The sequence below is a fragment of the Talaromyces rugulosus genome, chromosome II (genome assembly GCF_013368755.1).
Source record: "Talaromyces rugulosus chromosome II, complete sequence".
NCBI lineage: Eukaryota > Fungi > Ascomycota > Eurotiomycetes > Eurotiales > Trichocomaceae > Talaromyces > Talaromyces rugulosus.
The window spans coordinates 3,977,308-3,996,970 of record NC_049562.1 but is presented as its reverse complement, the minus strand read 5'-3'; the positions used below and the strand labels follow the sequence as shown (position 1 = coordinate 3,996,970).

At 49.3% G+C, this 19,663-nt stretch overlaps 8 protein-coding genes across 8 annotated transcripts; 6 read left to right on the top strand and 2 right to left on the bottom strand.

Annotated features, from left to right (window-relative positions):
• Positions 1 to 125: 125 nt before the first annotated feature.
• On the top strand, positions 126 to 545 carry TRUGW13939_03844 (uncharacterized protein; the record flags this gene model as incomplete). Its single annotated transcript, XM_035487023.1, has 4 exons — positions 126 to 146; positions 221 to 238; positions 294 to 408; positions 469 to 545. 4 exons carry the CDS (start codon positions 126 to 128, stop codon positions 543 to 545), a joined length of 231 nt encoding a protein of 76 aa, XP_035342916.1.
• Positions 546 to 2,402: 1,857 nt separating this feature from the next.
• On the top strand, positions 2,403 to 3,260 carry TRUGW13939_03843 (uncharacterized protein; the record flags this gene model as incomplete). Its single annotated transcript, XM_035487022.1, has 1 exon — positions 2,403 to 3,260. The coding sequence occupies one exon, from the start codon at positions 2,403 to 2,405 to the stop codon at positions 3,258 to 3,260; it is 858 nt and encodes a 285-aa protein (XP_035342915.1).
• Positions 3,261 to 4,380: 1,120 nt separating this feature from the next.
• Positions 4,381 to 6,724, top strand: TRUGW13939_03842 (uncharacterized protein; the record flags this gene model as incomplete). The annotated part of the gene is made up of 2 exons (XM_035487021.1): positions 4,381 to 5,836; positions 5,919 to 6,724. 2 exons carry the CDS (start codon positions 4,381 to 4,383, stop codon positions 6,722 to 6,724), a joined length of 2,262 nt encoding a protein of 753 aa, XP_035342914.1.
• Positions 6,725 to 7,340: 616 nt separating this feature from the next.
• On the top strand, positions 7,341 to 8,159 carry TRUGW13939_03841 (uncharacterized protein; the record flags this gene model as incomplete). Its single annotated transcript, XM_035487020.1, has 1 exon — positions 7,341 to 8,159. The coding sequence occupies one exon, from the start codon at positions 7,341 to 7,343 to the stop codon at positions 8,157 to 8,159; it is 819 nt and encodes a 272-aa protein (XP_035342913.1).
• Positions 8,160 to 8,394: 235 nt separating this feature from the next.
• On the bottom strand, positions 8,395 to 9,725 carry TRUGW13939_03840 (uncharacterized protein; the record flags this gene model as incomplete). Its single annotated transcript, XM_035487019.1, has 3 exons — positions 8,395 to 8,514; positions 8,576 to 9,489; positions 9,566 to 9,725. 3 exons carry the CDS (start codon positions 9,723 to 9,725, stop codon positions 8,395 to 8,397), a joined length of 1,194 nt encoding a protein of 397 aa, XP_035342912.1.
• A 2,380-nt stretch (positions 9,726 to 12,105) lies between these two features.
• TRUGW13939_03839 (uncharacterized protein) lies at positions 12,106 to 13,537 on the top strand (the record flags this gene model as incomplete). The annotated part of the gene is made up of 4 exons (XM_035487018.1): positions 12,106 to 12,297; positions 12,373 to 12,589; positions 12,644 to 13,174; positions 13,236 to 13,537. The coding sequence occupies 4 exons, from the start codon at positions 12,106 to 12,108 to the stop codon at positions 13,535 to 13,537; spliced, it is 1,242 nt and encodes a 413-aa protein (XP_035342911.1).
• An 834-nt stretch (positions 13,538 to 14,371) lies between these two features.
• On the top strand, positions 14,372 to 15,640 carry TRUGW13939_03838 (uncharacterized protein; the record flags this gene model as incomplete). Its single annotated transcript, XM_035487017.1, has 5 exons — positions 14,372 to 14,392; positions 14,484 to 14,502; positions 14,571 to 14,753; positions 14,812 to 14,959; positions 15,025 to 15,640. The coding sequence occupies 5 exons, from the start codon at positions 14,372 to 14,374 to the stop codon at positions 15,638 to 15,640; spliced, it is 987 nt and encodes a 328-aa protein (XP_035342910.1).
• Positions 15,641 to 16,464: 824 nt separating this feature from the next.
• TRUGW13939_03837 (uncharacterized protein) lies at positions 16,465 to 19,183 on the bottom strand (the record flags this gene model as incomplete). The annotated part of the gene is made up of 5 exons (XM_035487016.1): positions 16,465 to 17,118; positions 17,184 to 17,314; positions 17,380 to 18,385; positions 18,437 to 18,836; positions 18,903 to 19,183. The coding sequence occupies 5 exons, from the start codon at positions 19,181 to 19,183 to the stop codon at positions 16,465 to 16,467; spliced, it is 2,472 nt and encodes an 823-aa protein (XP_035342909.1).
• Positions 19,184 to 19,663: the final 480 nt, after the last annotated feature.

Here is a 19,663-nt window from a genome sequence, read left to right as displayed (position 1 = left end):
CAGAGACGAGCACTTCTCCTCTGGACACTATCACCAGTTGACAAATGAGACTAGTGGTCTTTTTGCGCTGCACGGGCACACAATGATAACTGACATGACAAGTGACTGAGTCGAAAACGGCCAATATGTGGGCTCGAGTAATCGAGGTAAGTGACCGAGCTGATTGTCTTGTCTTGTCTTGTCTTTTCCGGTTACAAGGCTAACAGGATTTTTATCACAGATATGGGCGGTCAACCGCGTAAGTACCAGAAACTGATTTCACGATAGCCGTTCCTTGCTCATGTCGACTGCAGCTTCTCCGCAGCCCATCTTTTCATCACATGGTTCGCGGTGTCCACCGAAGAGTCCAACGCACTGTGCACGGGGTACCACCGGAAGAGATGGGAGGAACAAACATTGAAAAGACTTGTGAGTGATGGGCTTTGGCCTGTTTTCTCTTCCCTCTGCTAATACATTCTGTGTACACAGCTGGAATCAGGCATTTCCTGCGGCTATTCAAGGAGCAAATACAAGCTCAGCTCAAGGACGAACCTCGAAAGCGGTGATACGTATATCAACCACGTTGCCACCCAGACTAAATTAGCTTGCACATACAACATAACACTTTGAAGATACCCATAATCCAGATTTATTTTATTTTTGTTTTGGAACTTCCACACACACACACACACACACACACACACACACACATCCTACCGGATACAGATTGGGCCTCAGCTGTTTATTTGCCATGAGCTGCGTCCCTCATTCTATCCGAAGAAAAACATTGAGCTTCATCCTGCTTGACCATGCTATTCTTATTCAGAACCACTTTGACTGGCTGGGTTTGAGCGCGAAGCGTATATCATTATGTATCTAGTCTTTATTATCCCGGAGAAAAACGAGATTTGATTAGTTATTGTATTTTGCATCATCTTCTGTCAACTGTTTCGCGTAGTTTTTATTATTATGGTTAATGGTGAATTCTCCGAAGGATCCTCGGCATGTATCATGTTGAAGAATGTAGCCATGGGGCCAGGATGCCGGAGATCTTTGGCATGGAATACATGCCGAAACGGTGTATTTCAGATGTACTAGCCGAATCATGAAGTTGTCAATTCAATGCAGTAACTTCAAATTGATATTGGGCTGGGGATGTATAGATATTGATATTTATGTATAAATATCTGTATATATTCCCCATGGCATCACCTGCAAAGCCACACCGACTGCCACGTTCTCATATCACAACAAACAAAGTCATCATAATTAATACTAGCTGCCATTATTAATATGATATGATCATCGTTTCACCACCGAGTCCTAACGAGCCAGGGTGGGGGAGGCGGAGCATGCTGACCAAAGCCAGTACCGGAACCATCGGCAAGCCCTACAAAAGAAATACAATTTCATTACGAGTGTTATGCAGCGACACATGACAGCAACCTGTACTTCTATTCATAGGAATTACCAATCCCACGTTGTTGTGGCGAGTCATCATGTCATCGTCACCTGCTGGACCGAGTGTTCACTGTAATGCAGTACAATCAATGCACATCGAGATCGATAGATTCTGTACTGGTGAAACAGTCGCCGGCATATTTAATAGCACTGGTGATGCAATCCTGCTGCCAATGAACTTCACCCTGCAGGGTCACACTGAGTATAACACTGATTGTCGTGTAAGCTGCCAAGCAGTAGCAACCAGCACATGACAGCGCATACCAAACTGAGCATGATCGGCCGGTTGGCGAAACATGTTTCAAGATATCTCTCGAGTCGCCGCCCGTCTGTCCCAAGCCTGGCATATCCTCCCGTCATAAGTCGAGTAGATAGTCCCTAATCGAGGCAATTAATAACCGTTAGCTATATACCTTGGCGATGACAGAAGAAGTGGTTAGAGTGCAACGTGACAGTCACGCCAGCTGTTGTTGCTCGACGCTAATCCCGATCCGGTCAGGGGATTCCACCGATAGTGGGTTTTAAGTGGGGCATTGGGCGGTATTTGAGAGCCGCTACTGGCTGCAGGGCCACCTGGCAGCGGCCTCTGGCCAACCAGCAGCCAATAATGGCGAGCTAGGGGCTGGACCGGCCCCGCAGACCGGCTGTGAGTGGCCCGGCTAGAAAAGGCCCGCTTTTCCGCAGCTTTGTGTGTGTGCTAAGGCTGCCGTCTCCCTTTCCTCCCTGGCGCCCACTTGGCAATTGCAGCAAAAGTCAACCTCACTCACTTTTTGACTGTGCATCCCGATTCTTTTTCTTTGTCTCTCGTTTTATCTCTCTCTCTCTCTCTCCAACTTCAACTCACTCGGTCACTCGCTTTTCTTGAATCAACTGAATCGACGGTATTCACGTCTACCCCCTGGAGACCTCGCTCGCTCGTTCGCTCGACTTCCATCGGTTGACGCGGTCAGCACCTCGTCAAAATGCGTTCGTCTATGGTGCTCGTCGGCGCCTACCTGTTCGCTGCTGCAGTCTCTGGCACAATCATCAACGATGTCGAAGACAGAGACATCCTGTCCGACCTCGATGTTGTGAACTCGCCCACTGCCCCTGTTGCGTCCGCCACCGACCCTGCCAGCGACACTCAGGCTGCCCAAACAACATCTGCCTCGCAGACCGACACAGCGTCTCCATCACCAACAGACCCTCTAGTATCAACCACTGAGTCCTCTACGACCACGACCTCGGACCCGCCGTCGTCCACCACCACCACTACTACTTCTGACCCTCCGACTTCCACCTCGTCCTCGTCCACTACGACTACGTCGATACCCGCTCCTACTAGCACTTCGACCACTGAACCTGTCACGTCCACCGACCCTCCAACATCGACCACAACCTCATCAGTGCCCCCAGAGACCACCGTTTCTTCCCTACCGGCCGGTGGTGTAACAACTTACGTTCTCACCAGCACCGCCGAACCAGAAACTCCAACCTCTACCACCAGCGCTGCCGCCGGTTCCTCCACCGCCCCTAGTCTTAACGACAGTGGTTCCAGCACCAGCAATGGACTCAGCACCGGCACACGAAACACCATCATCGGTGTTGTTGTCGGTGTTGGTGGTGCCATCTTGATTGCCGGTATTGCCTTTGTTGCCTGGCGCATCTGGGGACGAAACCGCCATGAGAGTGACAACGATGAAGACGATCTCATGAGTGCCGGTACTGCCGTGGGCAGCAACTCTCGTGAAAAGGCCCCCAGCCCTGGTGGAACTCCATTCCGATCCACTCTGGACCAGTATCACAACCCCGGACCAGTCAATGCTGCTTCCAACTTTTAAAAAAAAATACAAAAATGCCGCATGCATTTGATACTACGACGGCCTACCCGACAATTGTGTTTCTCTACGCTTTCCCGGCCGTCCTGAAAACCACCCTTTTGATCTTGTCCTGATCTTTGTTTCGCGGCGTTATGGAGAAAGCTGGAGCAGATACGATTCTTTTTATGTTGATTCTTGCGAAATAGTCATTCCTTTTTACTTGGACTTTGAGATAGACCGTCTTTGTGGGGCTGTTCATCTATTCGATCCGTCGGCTTCCGGTTTTTTTTTTAAAACCACGACATTCCTTGCGTTTTGCGACTCATTTTCGCCAATCTACTTGGCTTTTTCTATCCGTGTACTTTTTCTGAATACCCTGTTAAACGGTCCACTTTCGTCAAAGTAGGCTCAGGCGTTTGACAATATGAATTCACAGTTTTTTCTGGCTCTTTTGATGAGAGAGAGCATCACGAGGGCCGCGGGTGAGTTGTTTGAACATTTGATCGATTCACCATTACTGTATGTATGTAATAATATCTGAATGCTAGTTGAATTATATTAAGGATTTATCTTTTTACCATCTAAACTGATTGTAATGTTTTCCATGCTATAAAGCCACCCCTTGACTCATGCCAGCGATTTCTCAGCTAAAAAGTATATATTGTGCTTTGGCGTGTTTAACGGTGTTTTTATAAATGCAATACTTTTCTTCGCGGAGTTACAAAGAGCTATTAGCATGTCGAATATCGAATCCGTCCGACTCAGGCTAACGCGGATAATAGTCGTCGAGCTATTTGAATTCATTATTGTCTTCTAGCTTTGTCCCATATTATCAACTGCGAAGCATTTAGTAGTTGAATAAGGAGGGAATCAAATCCCAGAATTTGTATTTTGATAGAATTCATCTATCTGATTGGTTTCAGAGTCAAGTGGAGACCGCCAAGTCTGTTTGTTTGTCTTGGCGGCTGCCAGGGCAATTAATTTGTGGCATCAGACGACGACGACAACAACAACAACAACAACAACCTGCCAGGGCAATCAACTTGTCGTGCTCAGACGATGACGACGACAACTACAACGACAACAACAACAACAACAACAACAACAAGGACTGCTTCTTACCTGTTAGCAACCTTGGAAGATGTCACAAAATGGAGAGGAAATACGCCAGCGCATGGAAGAGATGGAACGTCGCTATCAGGAATCAGAGCGACGACAAGAGGAAGAACGGCGACTACGAGAGGAAGCAGAGCGACGAGAAGAGGAAGAACGGCGACTACGGGAGGCAGCGGAACAGCAGTTGAGAGACACCACCCTCCCCGAGTTCCTCAATGCGTGTCACGAACATTTGTTTCTCGGTTTGGCCGTCCAACCGGATAAAACGTCGAGCACAAAAGGCAGTCCGGCAAATGCTGATCACAAACTACGACCGAGTAGAATCCAAGAATGGACGACTTTTGCGGACGAGCAGATGGCAATATGGGAGGACCTGATGGGTGCAGATTTTGTTACCGAACGTCACTTTACATCATTGTCGGGATTAGAGGGCGCTGGGAGAGGAGTGAGGGAAAGGATGCTCAGCTCAGAACTGGATTTGGGCTACTTTCTACGCCAGACCGTGGAATCACATGTTAGCTCGGTCATCAAACAACTCCATGCCAATCCACAACTACGGCGAATATTTCACCTCCATGGAGACGTGACCTTTGAAAACCATGCCAATACACTGACGGATGAATCCGAAATCGTGACTAATATGGGCTCCTTGAGCTTGGCGCAGGACATGCCCCGTCGCTCAGAACGCTTAGCTGCAAGACGATCCAGGGAGACATCAAGTTCAACTTCACGACCTGAAATGATACAGACAAGTGCACAACCACTGCCATCACTACCTCGGCCTCGAGCAGACCAGTTCTGTGTATATAATCGGGGACTGGAGGAGAAAGTACCGGCTTTCATTATTGAATACACGGCTCCGCACAAGCTATCTCTAGCCCACATCCAAGCTGGGTTACAGGACATGGAGCTGGATCCGGTGGTTCGCTATCAGAAAGGCGAATCACCGGAAGATAAATGTCGCCGTGTCGTGGCCGCAGTAATTACGCAATCAGTGGACTACATGGTTCGTGGAGGAAACGAGTACGGCTATGTGAGCACGGGTGAAGCGTTTATCTTTCTTCGCATGCTACAAGACGATCCTTCTACTGTGTTATATTACCTCTCGGTCCCAAAAGAAGACGTTGGCGATACCACTGGTTGGACTGGCAATGTTAATGATGATAATCGGCTACATTTGACATCACTTGGTCAGGTTTTGGCCTTCACCCTGCGAGCATTGCGAACGCCTCCTCGACCTCTTAATTGGAGATACTGGGCTATGGCCCAGTTGGAGACGTGGGAAATGGTATACGATCTTGTTTTGGACGAAATTTCAGAAAATGATATTCCCTCTTCTATCTACAAACCACCACGAAGTCGGATTGAGTACTGCAGCAGGTCTCCTGTGAAGACCAGATCAAAATCTATGATGGCCGTATCCTGTCAGCTATTGACAGGATCAACGGTGTCGAATTATGACGATGATGACGATGATTCTGGTGAGTTTCGATCCGAATACTCCCAGTCGAGGGCCCCGTGACTCCCGATTGCCTCTATCCCAAGAAACATCAGCTGTACCAGGGGTTTCCACAAGATCGCAACAGACGGCTTCTAAAGGCAAGACTCAACGATATTGTACCCAACAGTGTCTTCGGGGTCTATGCCAGAGAGGGCCGCTAGATAAAAATTGTCCCAATGCCCAACAACATGGAGTTGACCGACATCAACTGAGCCGTGCAACGCTTCTCAAATTATTGCATCGACAGCTCTCCGATGATGACCCAAGGCCCGACTCAGAGCTCGGGTGCGAATCACTTCATGTTCATGGCTCACGCGGGGCCCTTTTCAAAGTCACACTCTTGTCTCATGGATATACGTTTGTTGGGAAAGGCGTACCAGCCAACTTCATTTCGTACTCGAGGCATGAAGAATCAATGTATTCGCATCTTACCACTATCCAGGGGTTGTTCGTACCAGTCATACTAGGCAGTCTCGATCTCCATCGTCCGATTTCATACGATGGAATCGCTGAGATGGTTCGCTTGACGCTTATGAGCTATGCTGGGAGAACCCTAGTCCACCAACACGGAGTTGATTGGACTCAGATTGTTCCACAAGCTGAAAAATCATTGCGTGCAATTCATGAACTTGGCATCCTTCACAGTGATGTCACGATCCTGGGGAACATTATTTGGAACGAGGAGAATAATCAGGTCATGTTTATTGATTTTGAGCGGGCTCAGTATCAAAAACGGAGGCCAGCAGGTACCATTCCCGCTAACAAAAAACGCAAGCGAGTGTTCAGTATCTGGGATAAAAGTCCAAACAAGCAGACTAATCGTTTCGAGCGTGAAACATCACGTATGATATCTGCACTACGATTTTGAAGGCCGAGAGCTGCATTGTTGCTTATGAATAATGAACAGAGTTTACGAAAGTACCGAAAGGTATCGAAAGGTATTGAAAGTTGATGGACGTATCAAGCATAGAAGACGGTTTACATTCGTAGAAATTCAGGATCAGCCCCCCCCCCCCCCCCCCCCCCCCCCAACTGATAGTTCTTAGGAATAGCCCATTTTTCTCTGAGATGTCCAGTCCTTTCTACAAATTGTTTCTCCAATAATAATTTAACGCATAAATAACTTTCCATCTAAATAATTTTTACGCATAATGCACAACTGATATAAACCGTCCGAATGCGGCTAGCGCGTGATAAGCTTATCGGCAAATGCAGCAACGCGTTATGACGCGACTTGGAACGACACCCTTTGCATACTGCAGAAAGTATTCATGTTCATGGCTGGGGCATGCTGAGTTTGTCTTCTGGCTATTTAAACTTCTGTTTATCCATTTGAGGAAGTCAGAAATTGATTTTTAGTTTCATCTCTTCTGAAATTTATCGGGAATACTACCTACCGAGTTCTCTCTCGCCACTTATCTGAACCTTCTACTACACACACACACACACACACACACATAATACAAACTACAACTCATTGCGAAATGTTCGAAACTCTACCTCAACACGCACAACACCCGCAACCCTTTCAGCTTTTTCAGCAGCAAAGCCCTCATTTCCATACCCCGTGGATGCCGGCTTCCCCGTCGCCGTTGGGGTCATGTAACGCTAATATTCCGCGCGCAGCGATCTTTTCGTCGAAGATGGGGGGCAGTGGAACGAATAATCAGACTGCTACTAGTACTACTACTACAACGGGGAAGGAGAATCACGTCGAAGGGAATACCCAGAATATATTTTCTAGTAGCACGTCGTCGTCCTCCTCGCCACGACAATCCACGTTCGAACAACGCTTCAAATCATCCTCATCATCACGTCCATTCGCGCGTATCTTTGGGTCTTCGTCGTCCGAAGGTGGCACAGCAGCATCGGCACGCGCCAACAAGCACCGCGCTCTCTTCCTGAACAAAGTCAAACAGGGTCGCGAAACGTCGCGTTTCAACGCGCGTGGAGAATCCGTTATGATGATGGAGCACCTCTCCGAGCAAAAGGATTGGCGCGAGACGATGCAGCGCAAAGCAGATGCTATTTATCAGCAGTATCATTTGGAAGAGGGCGAGGTGTCGGGTGATGATGACGATGTGGTTGATTGTGAGCAGTATGCGTTGGAGATGCAAGAACAAGAAATGGAGGCGCTGTTGGAGAATATGCCAGCAGACAATAATAACAATAGCAATAGCAATGGCTTGACGTCGCCGGCAAAGAGTGTGCGCTCGTTTTGTGACGATGAGGACGAGGAGTTGGAGGAGTTGTTTGATCAGCTTGGGGGTGACTACTCGCAAGACATGGACATGTCGGGGTAATTTGTTTTTCTTCTTCTTCTCTGTTCAAGGCGTCGTGGAATTTTTATTATTCAAGTACATGGTTGTTCATCTCCGCCTGTATGGGGTATCGGGTATATGTACATATCAAGTCGGCAGGCCGGCCTATACAGCAGCAACAGCAGCAACAGCAAATAATTCAACACATTTTAATGCCAACCAATCTATCTATAAAATTTGCTTAGTTTCGTTTTCCGCAAATAACATTCAATTTCAACTACTGCTGCGGACATTCCGGCGGCGCAGGGCCGTTGGGACCCCCGTCGTCGCCAGCGGCGAGTTCGTCTAGTAACGGGTTTGCAATGAGGTCGTCTGGCGGGCTTCCGGCTGCTTGCATCTATATCAATAAGTTAGCTTGATCATATAAGATGTGTGTCTGTGTGTGTGTGTAGACGCACCGCTTGCATTCGCTCCCAGATATAAGAGCGACACTCGGACTTGTCGTCTGAGAAATCGGGCTCGTCAAACTTGTTCACAATCTCGCCCACCAAACGGGCCTGCGTCTCGAACCGCTCGAGCTCGTCGGCGGGCACTTTGTCTCTGTTTTCTTGTAGCCAGGGGCCAAATTTCGTGTGCAGTTCCTTCATTGGCTCGTACAGCATTTCCTTGTTGGATAGCTGCTCCATCATGCCCATGAACATTTGGTTGAGGTCCGGGTTTTCCCCGTCGCCACCGCCGCCGCCAGCTCCGTCCATGGCTTTGAGGAGTTGCTCGAGGAGGTCGTTGGATATGTCGCCTTCTTCGGTGGTGGCTGCGGTGGCTTTGTCGCCGGATTCTTGCATGCGTTCTAGTGTTCGTTGGATGGTATCTTGAAACGAGCCTTTTTCGTCAGTGGTGTTATTGTCTCCTCCTGCCGATGTTGTTGTTTTTACCGCCGAGGACGACAAAGCATCCTGACCCTTGGAAGACGGCGCCGGTGGCTTTTGCATAGCCTCGGCAAGCAACTCCTTGAAAAAGTCCTCTGGGTTTATGCCTGCATCGCCAAATTGCTTCTCGAGCTCTTCAACCTGCTTGCTGTCGAATCCAGTAGCAGCAGCGGCGTCGGACGTGCTGCTGCTGGGTCCTAGTGGTGGTGGTGGTGGTGGTGCTGCTGCTGCTGTGTTGTTGTTGTTCGGGCTGTCGATGCCAGCAGCCATGAGTTTGGTCATCATATCGGCTTCCAACTGTTTGAGAAAATCGTTTTCGTCGAAATCAGCCGCTGCGCCATTGTTGAGCTCGGGGTTATTCGAGGGCTCGGTTGTTGTGGATGTAGCTGCTGGTGCTTCTTTTGTCTTTGCGGGCTGCTTTGGTTTGTTAAAGTCGTCGAGAACATCTTTTTATCCCATTGAACACGTTAGAAATATTATTTAAGATTCAAAAAGGTAGAAATAAAATAAATAAAAACTCACCATCCAAGTCTTCAAAGTCAGAATCGTCATCGTCCTCGGCTACTGGTTTCGCTTCTGCTGCTATCGTTGTCGTCGTCTCCCCGCCATCGTTGTGGGCTGGGGACTGGGGTTGCTCGTTGGGTTTGTCGGTGACGTCTTCTGGTTTTTCTGTAGATGCCATTGTGCATAAACTTTTTTTTGTGTATGTATGTGTGTGTGTGTGTGTCTCTCTAATCAAGACAATCTTTTAGGGGCAAGTGAAAAAAAGGTTGAGGCAAACAATCCCATGTCCGAGATTGAACCGAGGAAGCATGTAGACGCTAATGCGGGGAACAGGTCCCCACTGGCTGCTTGACAGTTGACAGTCAAGACAGCCAACCACATTGATTTTGTATATAGTTTTATTGTTTATAGGTTCCATCATGTAGATGCTATATTCTGCGAGGGAGATGAGCATTGCTACATTTTTCTGAAGAAAATCATGGCCGGTGAGATCGTGTCTTTCACATGCAAGGCGTGCTATCCAATCAGATACGGCTATTAGCAACTTAGGGCCTAGATATCTGTGTACTACGTAGATATTCTCCAGTTAGGAACTAGCATATTTAAGCCACGGGCTTACTCTTTCTCGTGTAGAAGGAATGAGTCAAGTGGAAGAAAACTCGACAAGCATTCCGCCGTCACGTATCATTGACAACAAGTCTACTCGGTTTGCACAATGACGATATCCCATTGAGTGCTCCAAGATAGATGGTATTTCCTCGCCAATTCATATCCACGTGTGTATAGAACTGGTAGCTGAACTGGCCGGCTATTCTTGTAATGGTGCGGATTATTGACCTCGAACGGAGACAAGATGCATTGCAGCGGTATCAATAATATGTAAGCTAAGCGAGGAGAAATTGGCATGCAACATCGGTTCCATGTAAGCATACTCTACAGTTGATACGTAGACATCAAGAATGCAGCCAAGTGTCGACTCATCAAATAACATGACGTCAGGTTCAATTGGCCTTGGCGTCAAATAGTCACCACCAACTAGCAGTACGTAGTACGTAGTGGTAATGATAACTTACTACTACGTACTACCCCAAAAAAGACAATCGGAGATCGCAGGACAAGGCTCGCTAGCGAGGAGAGAGTATAGAAACAAGTGGAGAAGCCAAGGCTCTGCTGAGCCGGGGCCTGCCTTAGGCTCCCACGCCCAGCTGCGCGTGACCCTGTCAGAGTTTTTTTCCCCCAAAACCCCCGCCTCAGCCGTGTTTTGCAATTACGGGACGGTATTTTCCGTAATTTTGGACATTCTTCTATACTAAGCGAAGCGGCTGCGATTTGGACTTGGAGTAGCATTGATTGATATTATTATTACAAAAACTGCGTCTAGGGTTCAAGCATAGTCACCATGCCCATGCCAAGTCTCAAAGCAATATTAAAAATGGTTCCTTCAGCTTCTCCGCGGGCCCTGCTAATCAACTGCTAGTTCATGCACGGAGTAGCGCCTGTCCTCCGGCGGTATTCTCAGTACGGCGGGCTCCGTTCGCCGTCTGACTTTTTGCTCCACCGGCCTGGCGACTTCGGCGGCAATTTTTTATTCTTCTTCTTCTTGTTATTGTTTGAAAAAAGAAATACGGTTCGACTCGGCATCCACGCCGGGGCGGAGCAGAGGAAAAAACGCAGCTGAACTTCAAAGCAACCAACTACGCAGTAACTATAGAACTAACCAACCCGCCCCTTCTCCATCTAGGCATGTCGTAGTAGTTCGCCATAATGCGGGGGGAAAGGAATGCAGTCTCTCACCTAACTATAACCAAGATAGAAGGAGACAAGAAAAATGATGCTGGCGCTAGGCTTGAAAGGGGAAGCTACAGGAGAAAGAAAATCTGACAGTATCTGTGTTTTTGTAATTCGCGTAATTACGCACGCGCGGCCAGCAACCGCGGGCTGCCAAGGCTGGCGGGCTGACCGGCTCGTAACTTACGGGACGGTAATCTATCCCGTATTGCGTGCTATTAACAGATGGACGCCACGCCACGCCCTCTGCAGCTTGCTCCGCCGTTCGCCTTCCGAAACAGAGAAAGAGAGACCAGAGGAGAAAGGGAGGAGGGAAAAAAAAAAAATTCTATTGCTGTAATGTGATGAACCTGACTCTTGGACTGGACTCGCCCGACTAGTTTGGGTTATTATTGCTGGCGTGTCTTTCCTCTTAGTAAATTCTCTTACCTCACATCTTTCCACTCTCTCTCTCAACCTTACTACAAACTACACTACGCTCTCCCCCCAGCCCTGCAAACACTCGCTGATTATCACGCAATTTCTTTTATGTCACTGTAACTGCCCTGCTCGCCCTGTGACTCGCCATCAGCCGCCCAGCCGCGCGTTTCCAGCGCCTACTCTCGCGACTTGCCCCCTTCATACCCCGCGATCGATCCGATCTCAGATACCTTTTTTCTTGCTTCCTGTCGCGAGCCAGCGGGGGTGCGCTCATCAGCTTTCGACCCCAGAGGGCGCCTTGCCTTTTGTCCATTCTAAGGCCCCCCCCCTTTGCTCGCCGTTGCATTGCCATGGTCTCAATGGTCGAGGCCGGGGCCCTGAATGACAATGACCTTTCCATGGACGCCGTCGTCCCCAAAACAGAGCCCGCCCAGGATGGCCACGGCTCGATGAGCTCGTCCGTGTCGACCCCAGAGCCTGAGGAGCAGCCGCTGGCCCAGGATGCAGCTCAGACGCAGAAGAGAAAGGGAGGGAGGAAACCGGTATGTTTTCTATACAAACTCGGTTTTTTTTTTTTTTTTAAGCGCGCAAGGCTGACGATCACGATCCCCGTCCAGATCTATGCGACGTCGGAAGAACGCAAGCAGAGGAACCGACAGGCTCAAGCGGCCTTTCGAGAACGACGTACCGAGTACATCAAGCAGCTCGAGTCCACGATCAAGCGGAACGAGGACTCTCTACAGTCGTTACAGCAGAGCCACAGAACTGCTGCCGATGAGTGTCTGATGTTGCGATACAAGAATTCGCTGCTCGAGCGAATCCTTCTCGAGAAAGGTGAGGAACAAGAGCTCTAGTTTCTTCCACAGAATGGGACTGACTATTTTGCAGGCGTCGATGTGCAGGCAGAACTGCGACTCAAGACGGGCAACTCGACGACAATCCCTCCAGCCAAACCCGGCAACCCCCTCGCACCCAAACAATCGTCGCCTCTCGAACGCGCTGCCATTAGCAGGACATCGGCCCAACGTCATGGCTCTGGGAGCATTGCCCCCAAGCCCGACCAGCCCGGAGTCGCTCAGCAACGCGAAGGCGCCTACAACACAACCTCCCCTCAACCTCAGCAAACTCCGTCATCGCATGTGTCGTCGCCGTCGACGGGCAAGTCGCCTGGCTTCGCCTTGCAAGGTGCAATGTCGCCGAAAACTACAGACTTTTCAGCGCAACAACAGCGTGCTCGACCGCCCTTGTTGCCACAGCCGAGGGACTTTTCGCAGCAGCAACACGCAATGGGCATTCCTCAGGTAGGATCCATGGACCCATACGGCGCCGCAACACAGTCTATGATGCCCGGCAATACAATGGCCTCGCGCATGCCTGCCTATTATCCTACGCCATTTCAAAAGCATTACGACCAATTAGGTTAGTTCCGTTGAAGCATTCCCAGCACTTTCTCCCCCCATTTGCTAATGCAATCATACAGAACAAGAGTACGACGCCCAGGCTGATATGCTCGACGACGCCGATCCGACGGAAAACGGCCACGACGCCAGTACCTATGTTCACGACTTCAACCGACCCCCCGTCCCATCCGACCAAAACCGGATGAGTTTGTCCAGCGCATCGGCTCTGCAGGCAGGCGATGTCGATCACGGAATGTACGGCACCGGGGGCTCGCTCTTTGGCCAATACGAGCCCGTGTTGGACAGCGACACGTTTGGGCTGGGAGCCAGCATGCACTTTCAGACTCCGTACAGCTACGAGCAGGAGAATCTCCGCCATTAACCTTTAACCTAAAGCGGGGATTCTCTTATGATTCTTGTAAATGTCGCTGTTCTTTTATTTTTAATATCTTCTTCATTTTTCTATCTCTTTGCCATCTTCTTTTCACGTTTTTGATACGAATCTGCATGTGTCATGACAGTGGGAGACGAAAGAAAAGTGTTTTTTTTCCCTCGGCGTTTAGCATCCTTGACCTTGATTTGTTGGCAGACGGTGCATGGCTGTACACATATGAATCATTATTATACCCTGTCAGGATAATAAATATCTTGACTACTGGTGGGGCGGTATCTGTTTTCTTTTTTTCTTTCTTTTCTTCTTTTTCTATTATCTTACATTCGACCTGTGGATATGTTATGGAATGACGACAGCCTGTGGCTAATTTCTGGACAAGAAATAATAGTAGTACAGAAGCAGTAGCCAAAGGCAGAGAGTAAAAAGCCCTAAGCCCTAGCCTCGGCTGCAAGCGGCCAAGTGCGGAACAGCAGGCCGCCGGGTGCTTTGGCTGGGCCAATCGCTTAGTGGCCCGGCCGCTGGCGTGAGAGCCCCAAACCACAAACCACAAATCAGCCGCCAGCCCACCTCCAGAGCCAGAGAGCAAACGCCTCTACTCTTTCTGTCTTTCTCTCTTCCCCCTCCCCCCCCCAGGCAGGCATATCGTTACTTCCGCCCCTCTCTCCTACAAGAAAGGCTGTGATCCTACCGCTCTTGGGATTCCCGCCTTCTTCCAGAGATTCTCTTCTCACCCCCCTCCCATCCCCCATCGAATTGTCGCGATAAAAAAAGGAAAAGGGAAGCCTTCCCCCGGAAGGCCCTCCTTCGACAACCCCAGACGTCATGGCTGACGTCCGGTCCAAGGTATGTGCTCTGGGTGCTTGCGAAGGACTCTTCAATTGCCTACTGTCCATCACGATAGACCGTCGTTGTGTGCTGACTTTCCTCGTCGCAGAACCTGTACGAGCTTCTTGGTATTGCTTCCTTTGCCGCGTATTTCATATCACGATTACATCATCATCTAACCCGTTGCTGGAAACAGGCAATGACCACGAATACGATTCCGACAGAGAGCCGGCTCCTCCTACAAAGACAGTAGACAGGCCAGCCGCTCGTCATGGAAAGCGTGACGCTCCCAAGGAAGCCCCTGCGGCTCCTGCCCCTGCTGCCGCTCCCCGAGGCGGTGGCCGCGGTGGTCGTGGTGGCCGTGGAGGCAACGACGATGGTTCGTTTTACTTTTCAACTTCTTGTTTTATGACTCAAGAGACTGATGGATCATGCAGCCTTCCGTGACCGCAACGCCGGAAGCTACAACAACCGTAACCGCCCCGTCGATGAAGTGAAGGAGGCTGGACGCCGTGGTTACCGAGGCCGTGACGACCGTGGTGCTCGCACCCGCACTGACCGTCACCCCGTCCGCAACACCCATACGTACGTTTGTTATACTGGAGTTGGACATGTCCGTCAAATTTTGCTAACAGAGGCTCCCCATTTAGCGATACCGAGAAGCAGGTCGGCCAAGGCTGGGGTGCAAAGAAGGGCGACGCCGAGTGGAACGACGAAAAGGCCGGTGAGGCCATCGCCAAGGCCGACGAGAACGAGGCCCAGACTCCTGCCGAGGGAGCTGAGCCCGAAGAGCCCATCGACAAGTCCAAGTCCTACGCCGACTACATTGCCGAGCAGGCTGCTACCAAGCGCACTGAGCTTGGTGTGCAGGAAGCCCGTGCCCCTGCTTCAACCGGCAAGGACAAGAAATGGGAGGCTGCCAAGGAGCTCCGACGCGCCGAAGAGGAGGATAACTACATCAAGCCTCAGGAAGAAAAGGGCCGACGCGAGAGACAGCGCAAGGAGAAGAACATCCTCGACGTTGACATGCGCTTTGTCGAACAACCTCGCACTCGCGGAACCGGTGGTGGCCCCCGTGGAAGCGGTGGACGCGGTGGTGGACGTGGCCGTGGTGGTGATCGTCCTGACCGTGGTGATCGTGCCGAGCGTCCTGAGCGTGCTGAACGTGGTGGACGTGGAGAGAACACCCGCGGCGGCCGTGCTGGCGGCTCTGGTCCTACCGTTACCGTTGACGAGAAAAACTTTCCCAGCTTGGGAAGCAAGTAAAAACAAAAAGGGTCAATTCACTCGTCTTCATCTCCTACCATGAATGAGTGAGAGGGTTCTTTTTCCGTCACCCCACAAAAGATAAAGAAGAATGGGAAAGAAAAAACAAATCGAGAAATAATTGACTCGTACAGTTTCAGTTTCGGTTTTTTTTTTTTGTGCATGAGAAAGAGAAAAGAAGAAAAAAGAGGTACAGAGGTACAAAAGAAAAGAAACTTAAAACGGAAAGTTTGAACTGCAATATTATTGTGTGTCTGTTGTCTCCCTTTTTTTTTTTTTTTAATCTTTAAAAGAAACTTGATCTTGGGATCCCATTGTCTTTAATTATTTCAATATTATTAGTCTGCTCGGTCGGTTGGGAGCTAGCTCAAATCCAAATCTGTTGAGCGGTTTGATACCAAAAAAAAAAATATCTAGTTATTGTGTAGTTAGTAAGATGAGACTTTTTCGAAATCGTGTTTCTTATATCTCAAGTATGTATGGTTTATGTTTTGAGAAAGAGAAAAACCTTGTTTCTTTTTGTGAGTGTGTTCAGCTGTAGAAGACTTGTCTGTCTATCATTGTTAAGAAGGTCGAGTCTACGTAAGATTCAAGTTACAAATAGTATCAATTGATCTACTTTGGCAATGTCAATCATTAATTAATACTACTGATAAAGCTATAGGAAACGACAGCCATCTAGAGAGACCAACGTTGTTGTTTTTTTTTGGTGTCAAGTTGAGAGATAAAAATGACATAACAATATTTCCCCTCCCATATACAAATACACCATCCCTCGTAAACAGACAGAACTTTTTTTTGTGTGTGTGTGTGTGTGTGTGTGACTACAGTTCATCACCCAAAGACGGACGACGTATTCGACCAAACTCCGCAGCAGCCGATGCAGCAAGCTGGTCAATGTCTGGGCTAACATCGTCCAAAAACGAAAGACCCTCCATAGCTTTCCCTCCACAGGCGCGCTGCAATGCCAAAAACGCAAAATGGCCACCGATCACAGGACGTGCAATGAAAAAGATGCCGGGGTATCCGCCGCTGCCCTCGGTCTCGTGCAAATCGGTCAAGGGGCGGTCGGTATCGGTCTCGTTTACCCACCTGGCTACAGACTCTAGAATCTCGCTGCGTACCTGCTCGCTGGCGACCGCCATGGAGAAGAATTCCCAGTCGGTCTTAGTGTACAGGTGACGGCTATCGAGAGGCAGCCCGTATTTCTGTCGTACGTAGTGATACCAGTTTGACTGTTTCTGGTAGATGTGCCGAGGCACGAACCCTTGCTTCTTAGGCTTGGGCTTAAGAGGCATTTGAGCAAAGCCGCCAGTGCGTGATGTGGCGCCGTCCAAATGGAAACAGAGCTGGGCGTCTGCATAAAGGTTGTACAAGGTTGTCCACGATCCATACCAGTCATATGCTAGCTTTGCATGCGTGCCGTCACGAGACATTCCAAACTTTTCCCATTTTTCAACATAGTCGTCCGCGATTCTCTGGGATTCGGTTAATTACTGTATGGCCATCTAGATATAACGCAATATATAAGGGCAAAGCCTACCTTGAAGTGGGAAGCATCCTTGCTTTCGCCAGCAACCTCTGAAATGTGGCTCATGGCATTGATACCAATAATTCCCTTCAGTGCCAGGTTCGTTTGGAGAGCAAGCCATCCAGCAAAGTCATCGGTAGAAACTAATTAACCAGCAAGTATTAAAAAAAAATCAAAATCAAAATCCTTGGGAATTTGCAACACCTACGTTGGTTTTCTGGCTCCAGCGAAAATTCCACCAGATAGCCCGTCCACTGCTTCCACAGTTGGTAACTCCTGTGCACCCACTTGCGAGCATCGGTTGCTCCACGGCCTTTGCCGCCCCATTTTCCGTCCTGTTTGTTAATCCCAGATATTTTCTGGAGACTGAGCAGAGGGAATAATGGTGCACCTCCATGAGGATGCTCTTGAATAAGCTGGCCCTCCGTCGCCCAAGGGGAAATAGACTCTTTGTTGTCAGAGTAGCGGAGCGAGTTGACCAATGCAAGGCCCATGATGAGAATATTTCCACATTCTTCAACTGGCATATATTCGTCCTTGCCGTCCGGGTGGCCAGTGGCATTAGGGAAATGCGTACCTAGATCGTGCATTGCATAAGCGTTCGGGTACTGCCCACTTAGCGTATGTTCAATCAATGGTTCCAGGAGATATGCCAACCACCGGGGGCTAGTATACAGGAAGAAGGGAAACGCAGGGTATATGACATCGATGGTCTGCACGTTGCCATCAGAAGATATTTCTTTCAGGAAGAGGAGAGGATTCTCGGCAGTTCCAGAAAAGCTGGTGGCACCGAGCACCTGGCGAGCAGAGAGCGTGACAATATCCACGTAGTCATCGGCCCCTGACTTGTATGCATCAGTGGTTAGTTGGGCTGAGTAGTTTGAGGCCAGAGTGTTTGCGTCAGAAAAGTCAGAGTAGTGGAAGGAAAGGAGCTCGTCGTTCGTGGGGAACCAGGACTTCCACAAGGGCCGCATATAGGTCATGCCTCGGGAAGAAGCATACTGGACAACAATATCCTGGGTATGGGCGATGGTGAACTGCACGGACTCGGTGCCAGTTGAAGACTTGCTAAGGGCAAAGTGCTTTGAAAAGGCAAACACCGGCTCCTCGTCCATAATCGATCGGAAGCGGCGATCCACTTTATCATGTAGAGTGCCTGACCTAGAGAAACTATCACGCAAGACTGCCGATATCCCGGATTCATGTCGAACATCCTAACAGCACCATAAGTTTAAACTTTCAATGTTGCTGTATATATTACCTACCTTGGGTGCAACAAAATGCAGCGTTCCCCATTCGGATCGATCCCGAATCTCAGATACCAGGAGCTCATTCCGACGCGTAAATTCCCATTTTTTGAGCTTGTCTGAGCTCCCTTTGGTACTAACATTGCTGAAATCCCAGGCTAGTTGCGAGTCGCGGTCACCGCTGACCCATTGACCGTTGACATCAATGTACACGTTGACGTCGACACTACCCGCAGCGTGGATTGTCAGATATGATGCGGGGATCGACTGCCGCAGAGTCGATGTGGGCGTGATCGGAGACAGGAAAGATAGGATGAGTTCCAATTCCGAATAGTCACCTCCAGGGAGCACATAAGTCAGGTTGGTGGTTGATGCATCATAAGTAGCCCCTTTGTAAGTAGGGTAATCGACTTTGTAGCTAAAAAAAATCAAGGGGTTTTATGTCAGATATAATCCTGGATGACTTTTTGGCAATAAACTATACCCAGATTTCCCATCCTTGGGCAGTGAATCCTGCGGTCGTCCAAGCAGAGGATATACGGTGTTTGCACTAGGAACTTGGGCCAGCAGCGAGAAGCCGATCTCCTCGCCGGTCCAGAATATCGGCCACTTGGACCATGGCACGTCTCGGGCATTTGCAAGCCAGGTGTTAAAGTAAGGGTTCCTCACGGTCAATGGAAGCACGGGAGGGTTCAGGTTCGATGCTGTCGACAGTAGTGCACACTGCAGCAGCGGGCCAGCTAGGGCTACGACAGACCACCGCATCGGGACTCGCCTTGTTTCCCAGTCGGGACAAGAAAGGAAAGGAAAGAAACTGTATAAATGGGTTTGGTTGGTGTAATTATGGAAAAGAGACGGCCATCGCTCAAGGTTTGTGTAAGAAGGAGGTGAACAGGCATCATGCTCGCTCGAGTACCTGGGGAAGTAATGAGGTCATCTAGGGCAAGCTTTATCGCGCTTGACTTGATGAAGACTAGTGGACCCACTCGAGGCAGCTTCACGCATGCTTGCATCGTTTACTTTTAGGGCTGTACCATCAATTGCCAAGCTGTTCTTCTTATATATATAAAAGACGGCTTGTCTTGGTCGTTATTAAGATGTAATCAATGGCAGGTTGTCGAGCGCTTGTTTGCTACGAGTCTCGGGACTGACCCAAAAGCTTCCCCGCATTTTCTCTCGCATGTTCAATATCAGTTGCGATATTTGTAGCTAGTTTTAGTTATCTCAATGCTTGGGTTGTTTTGT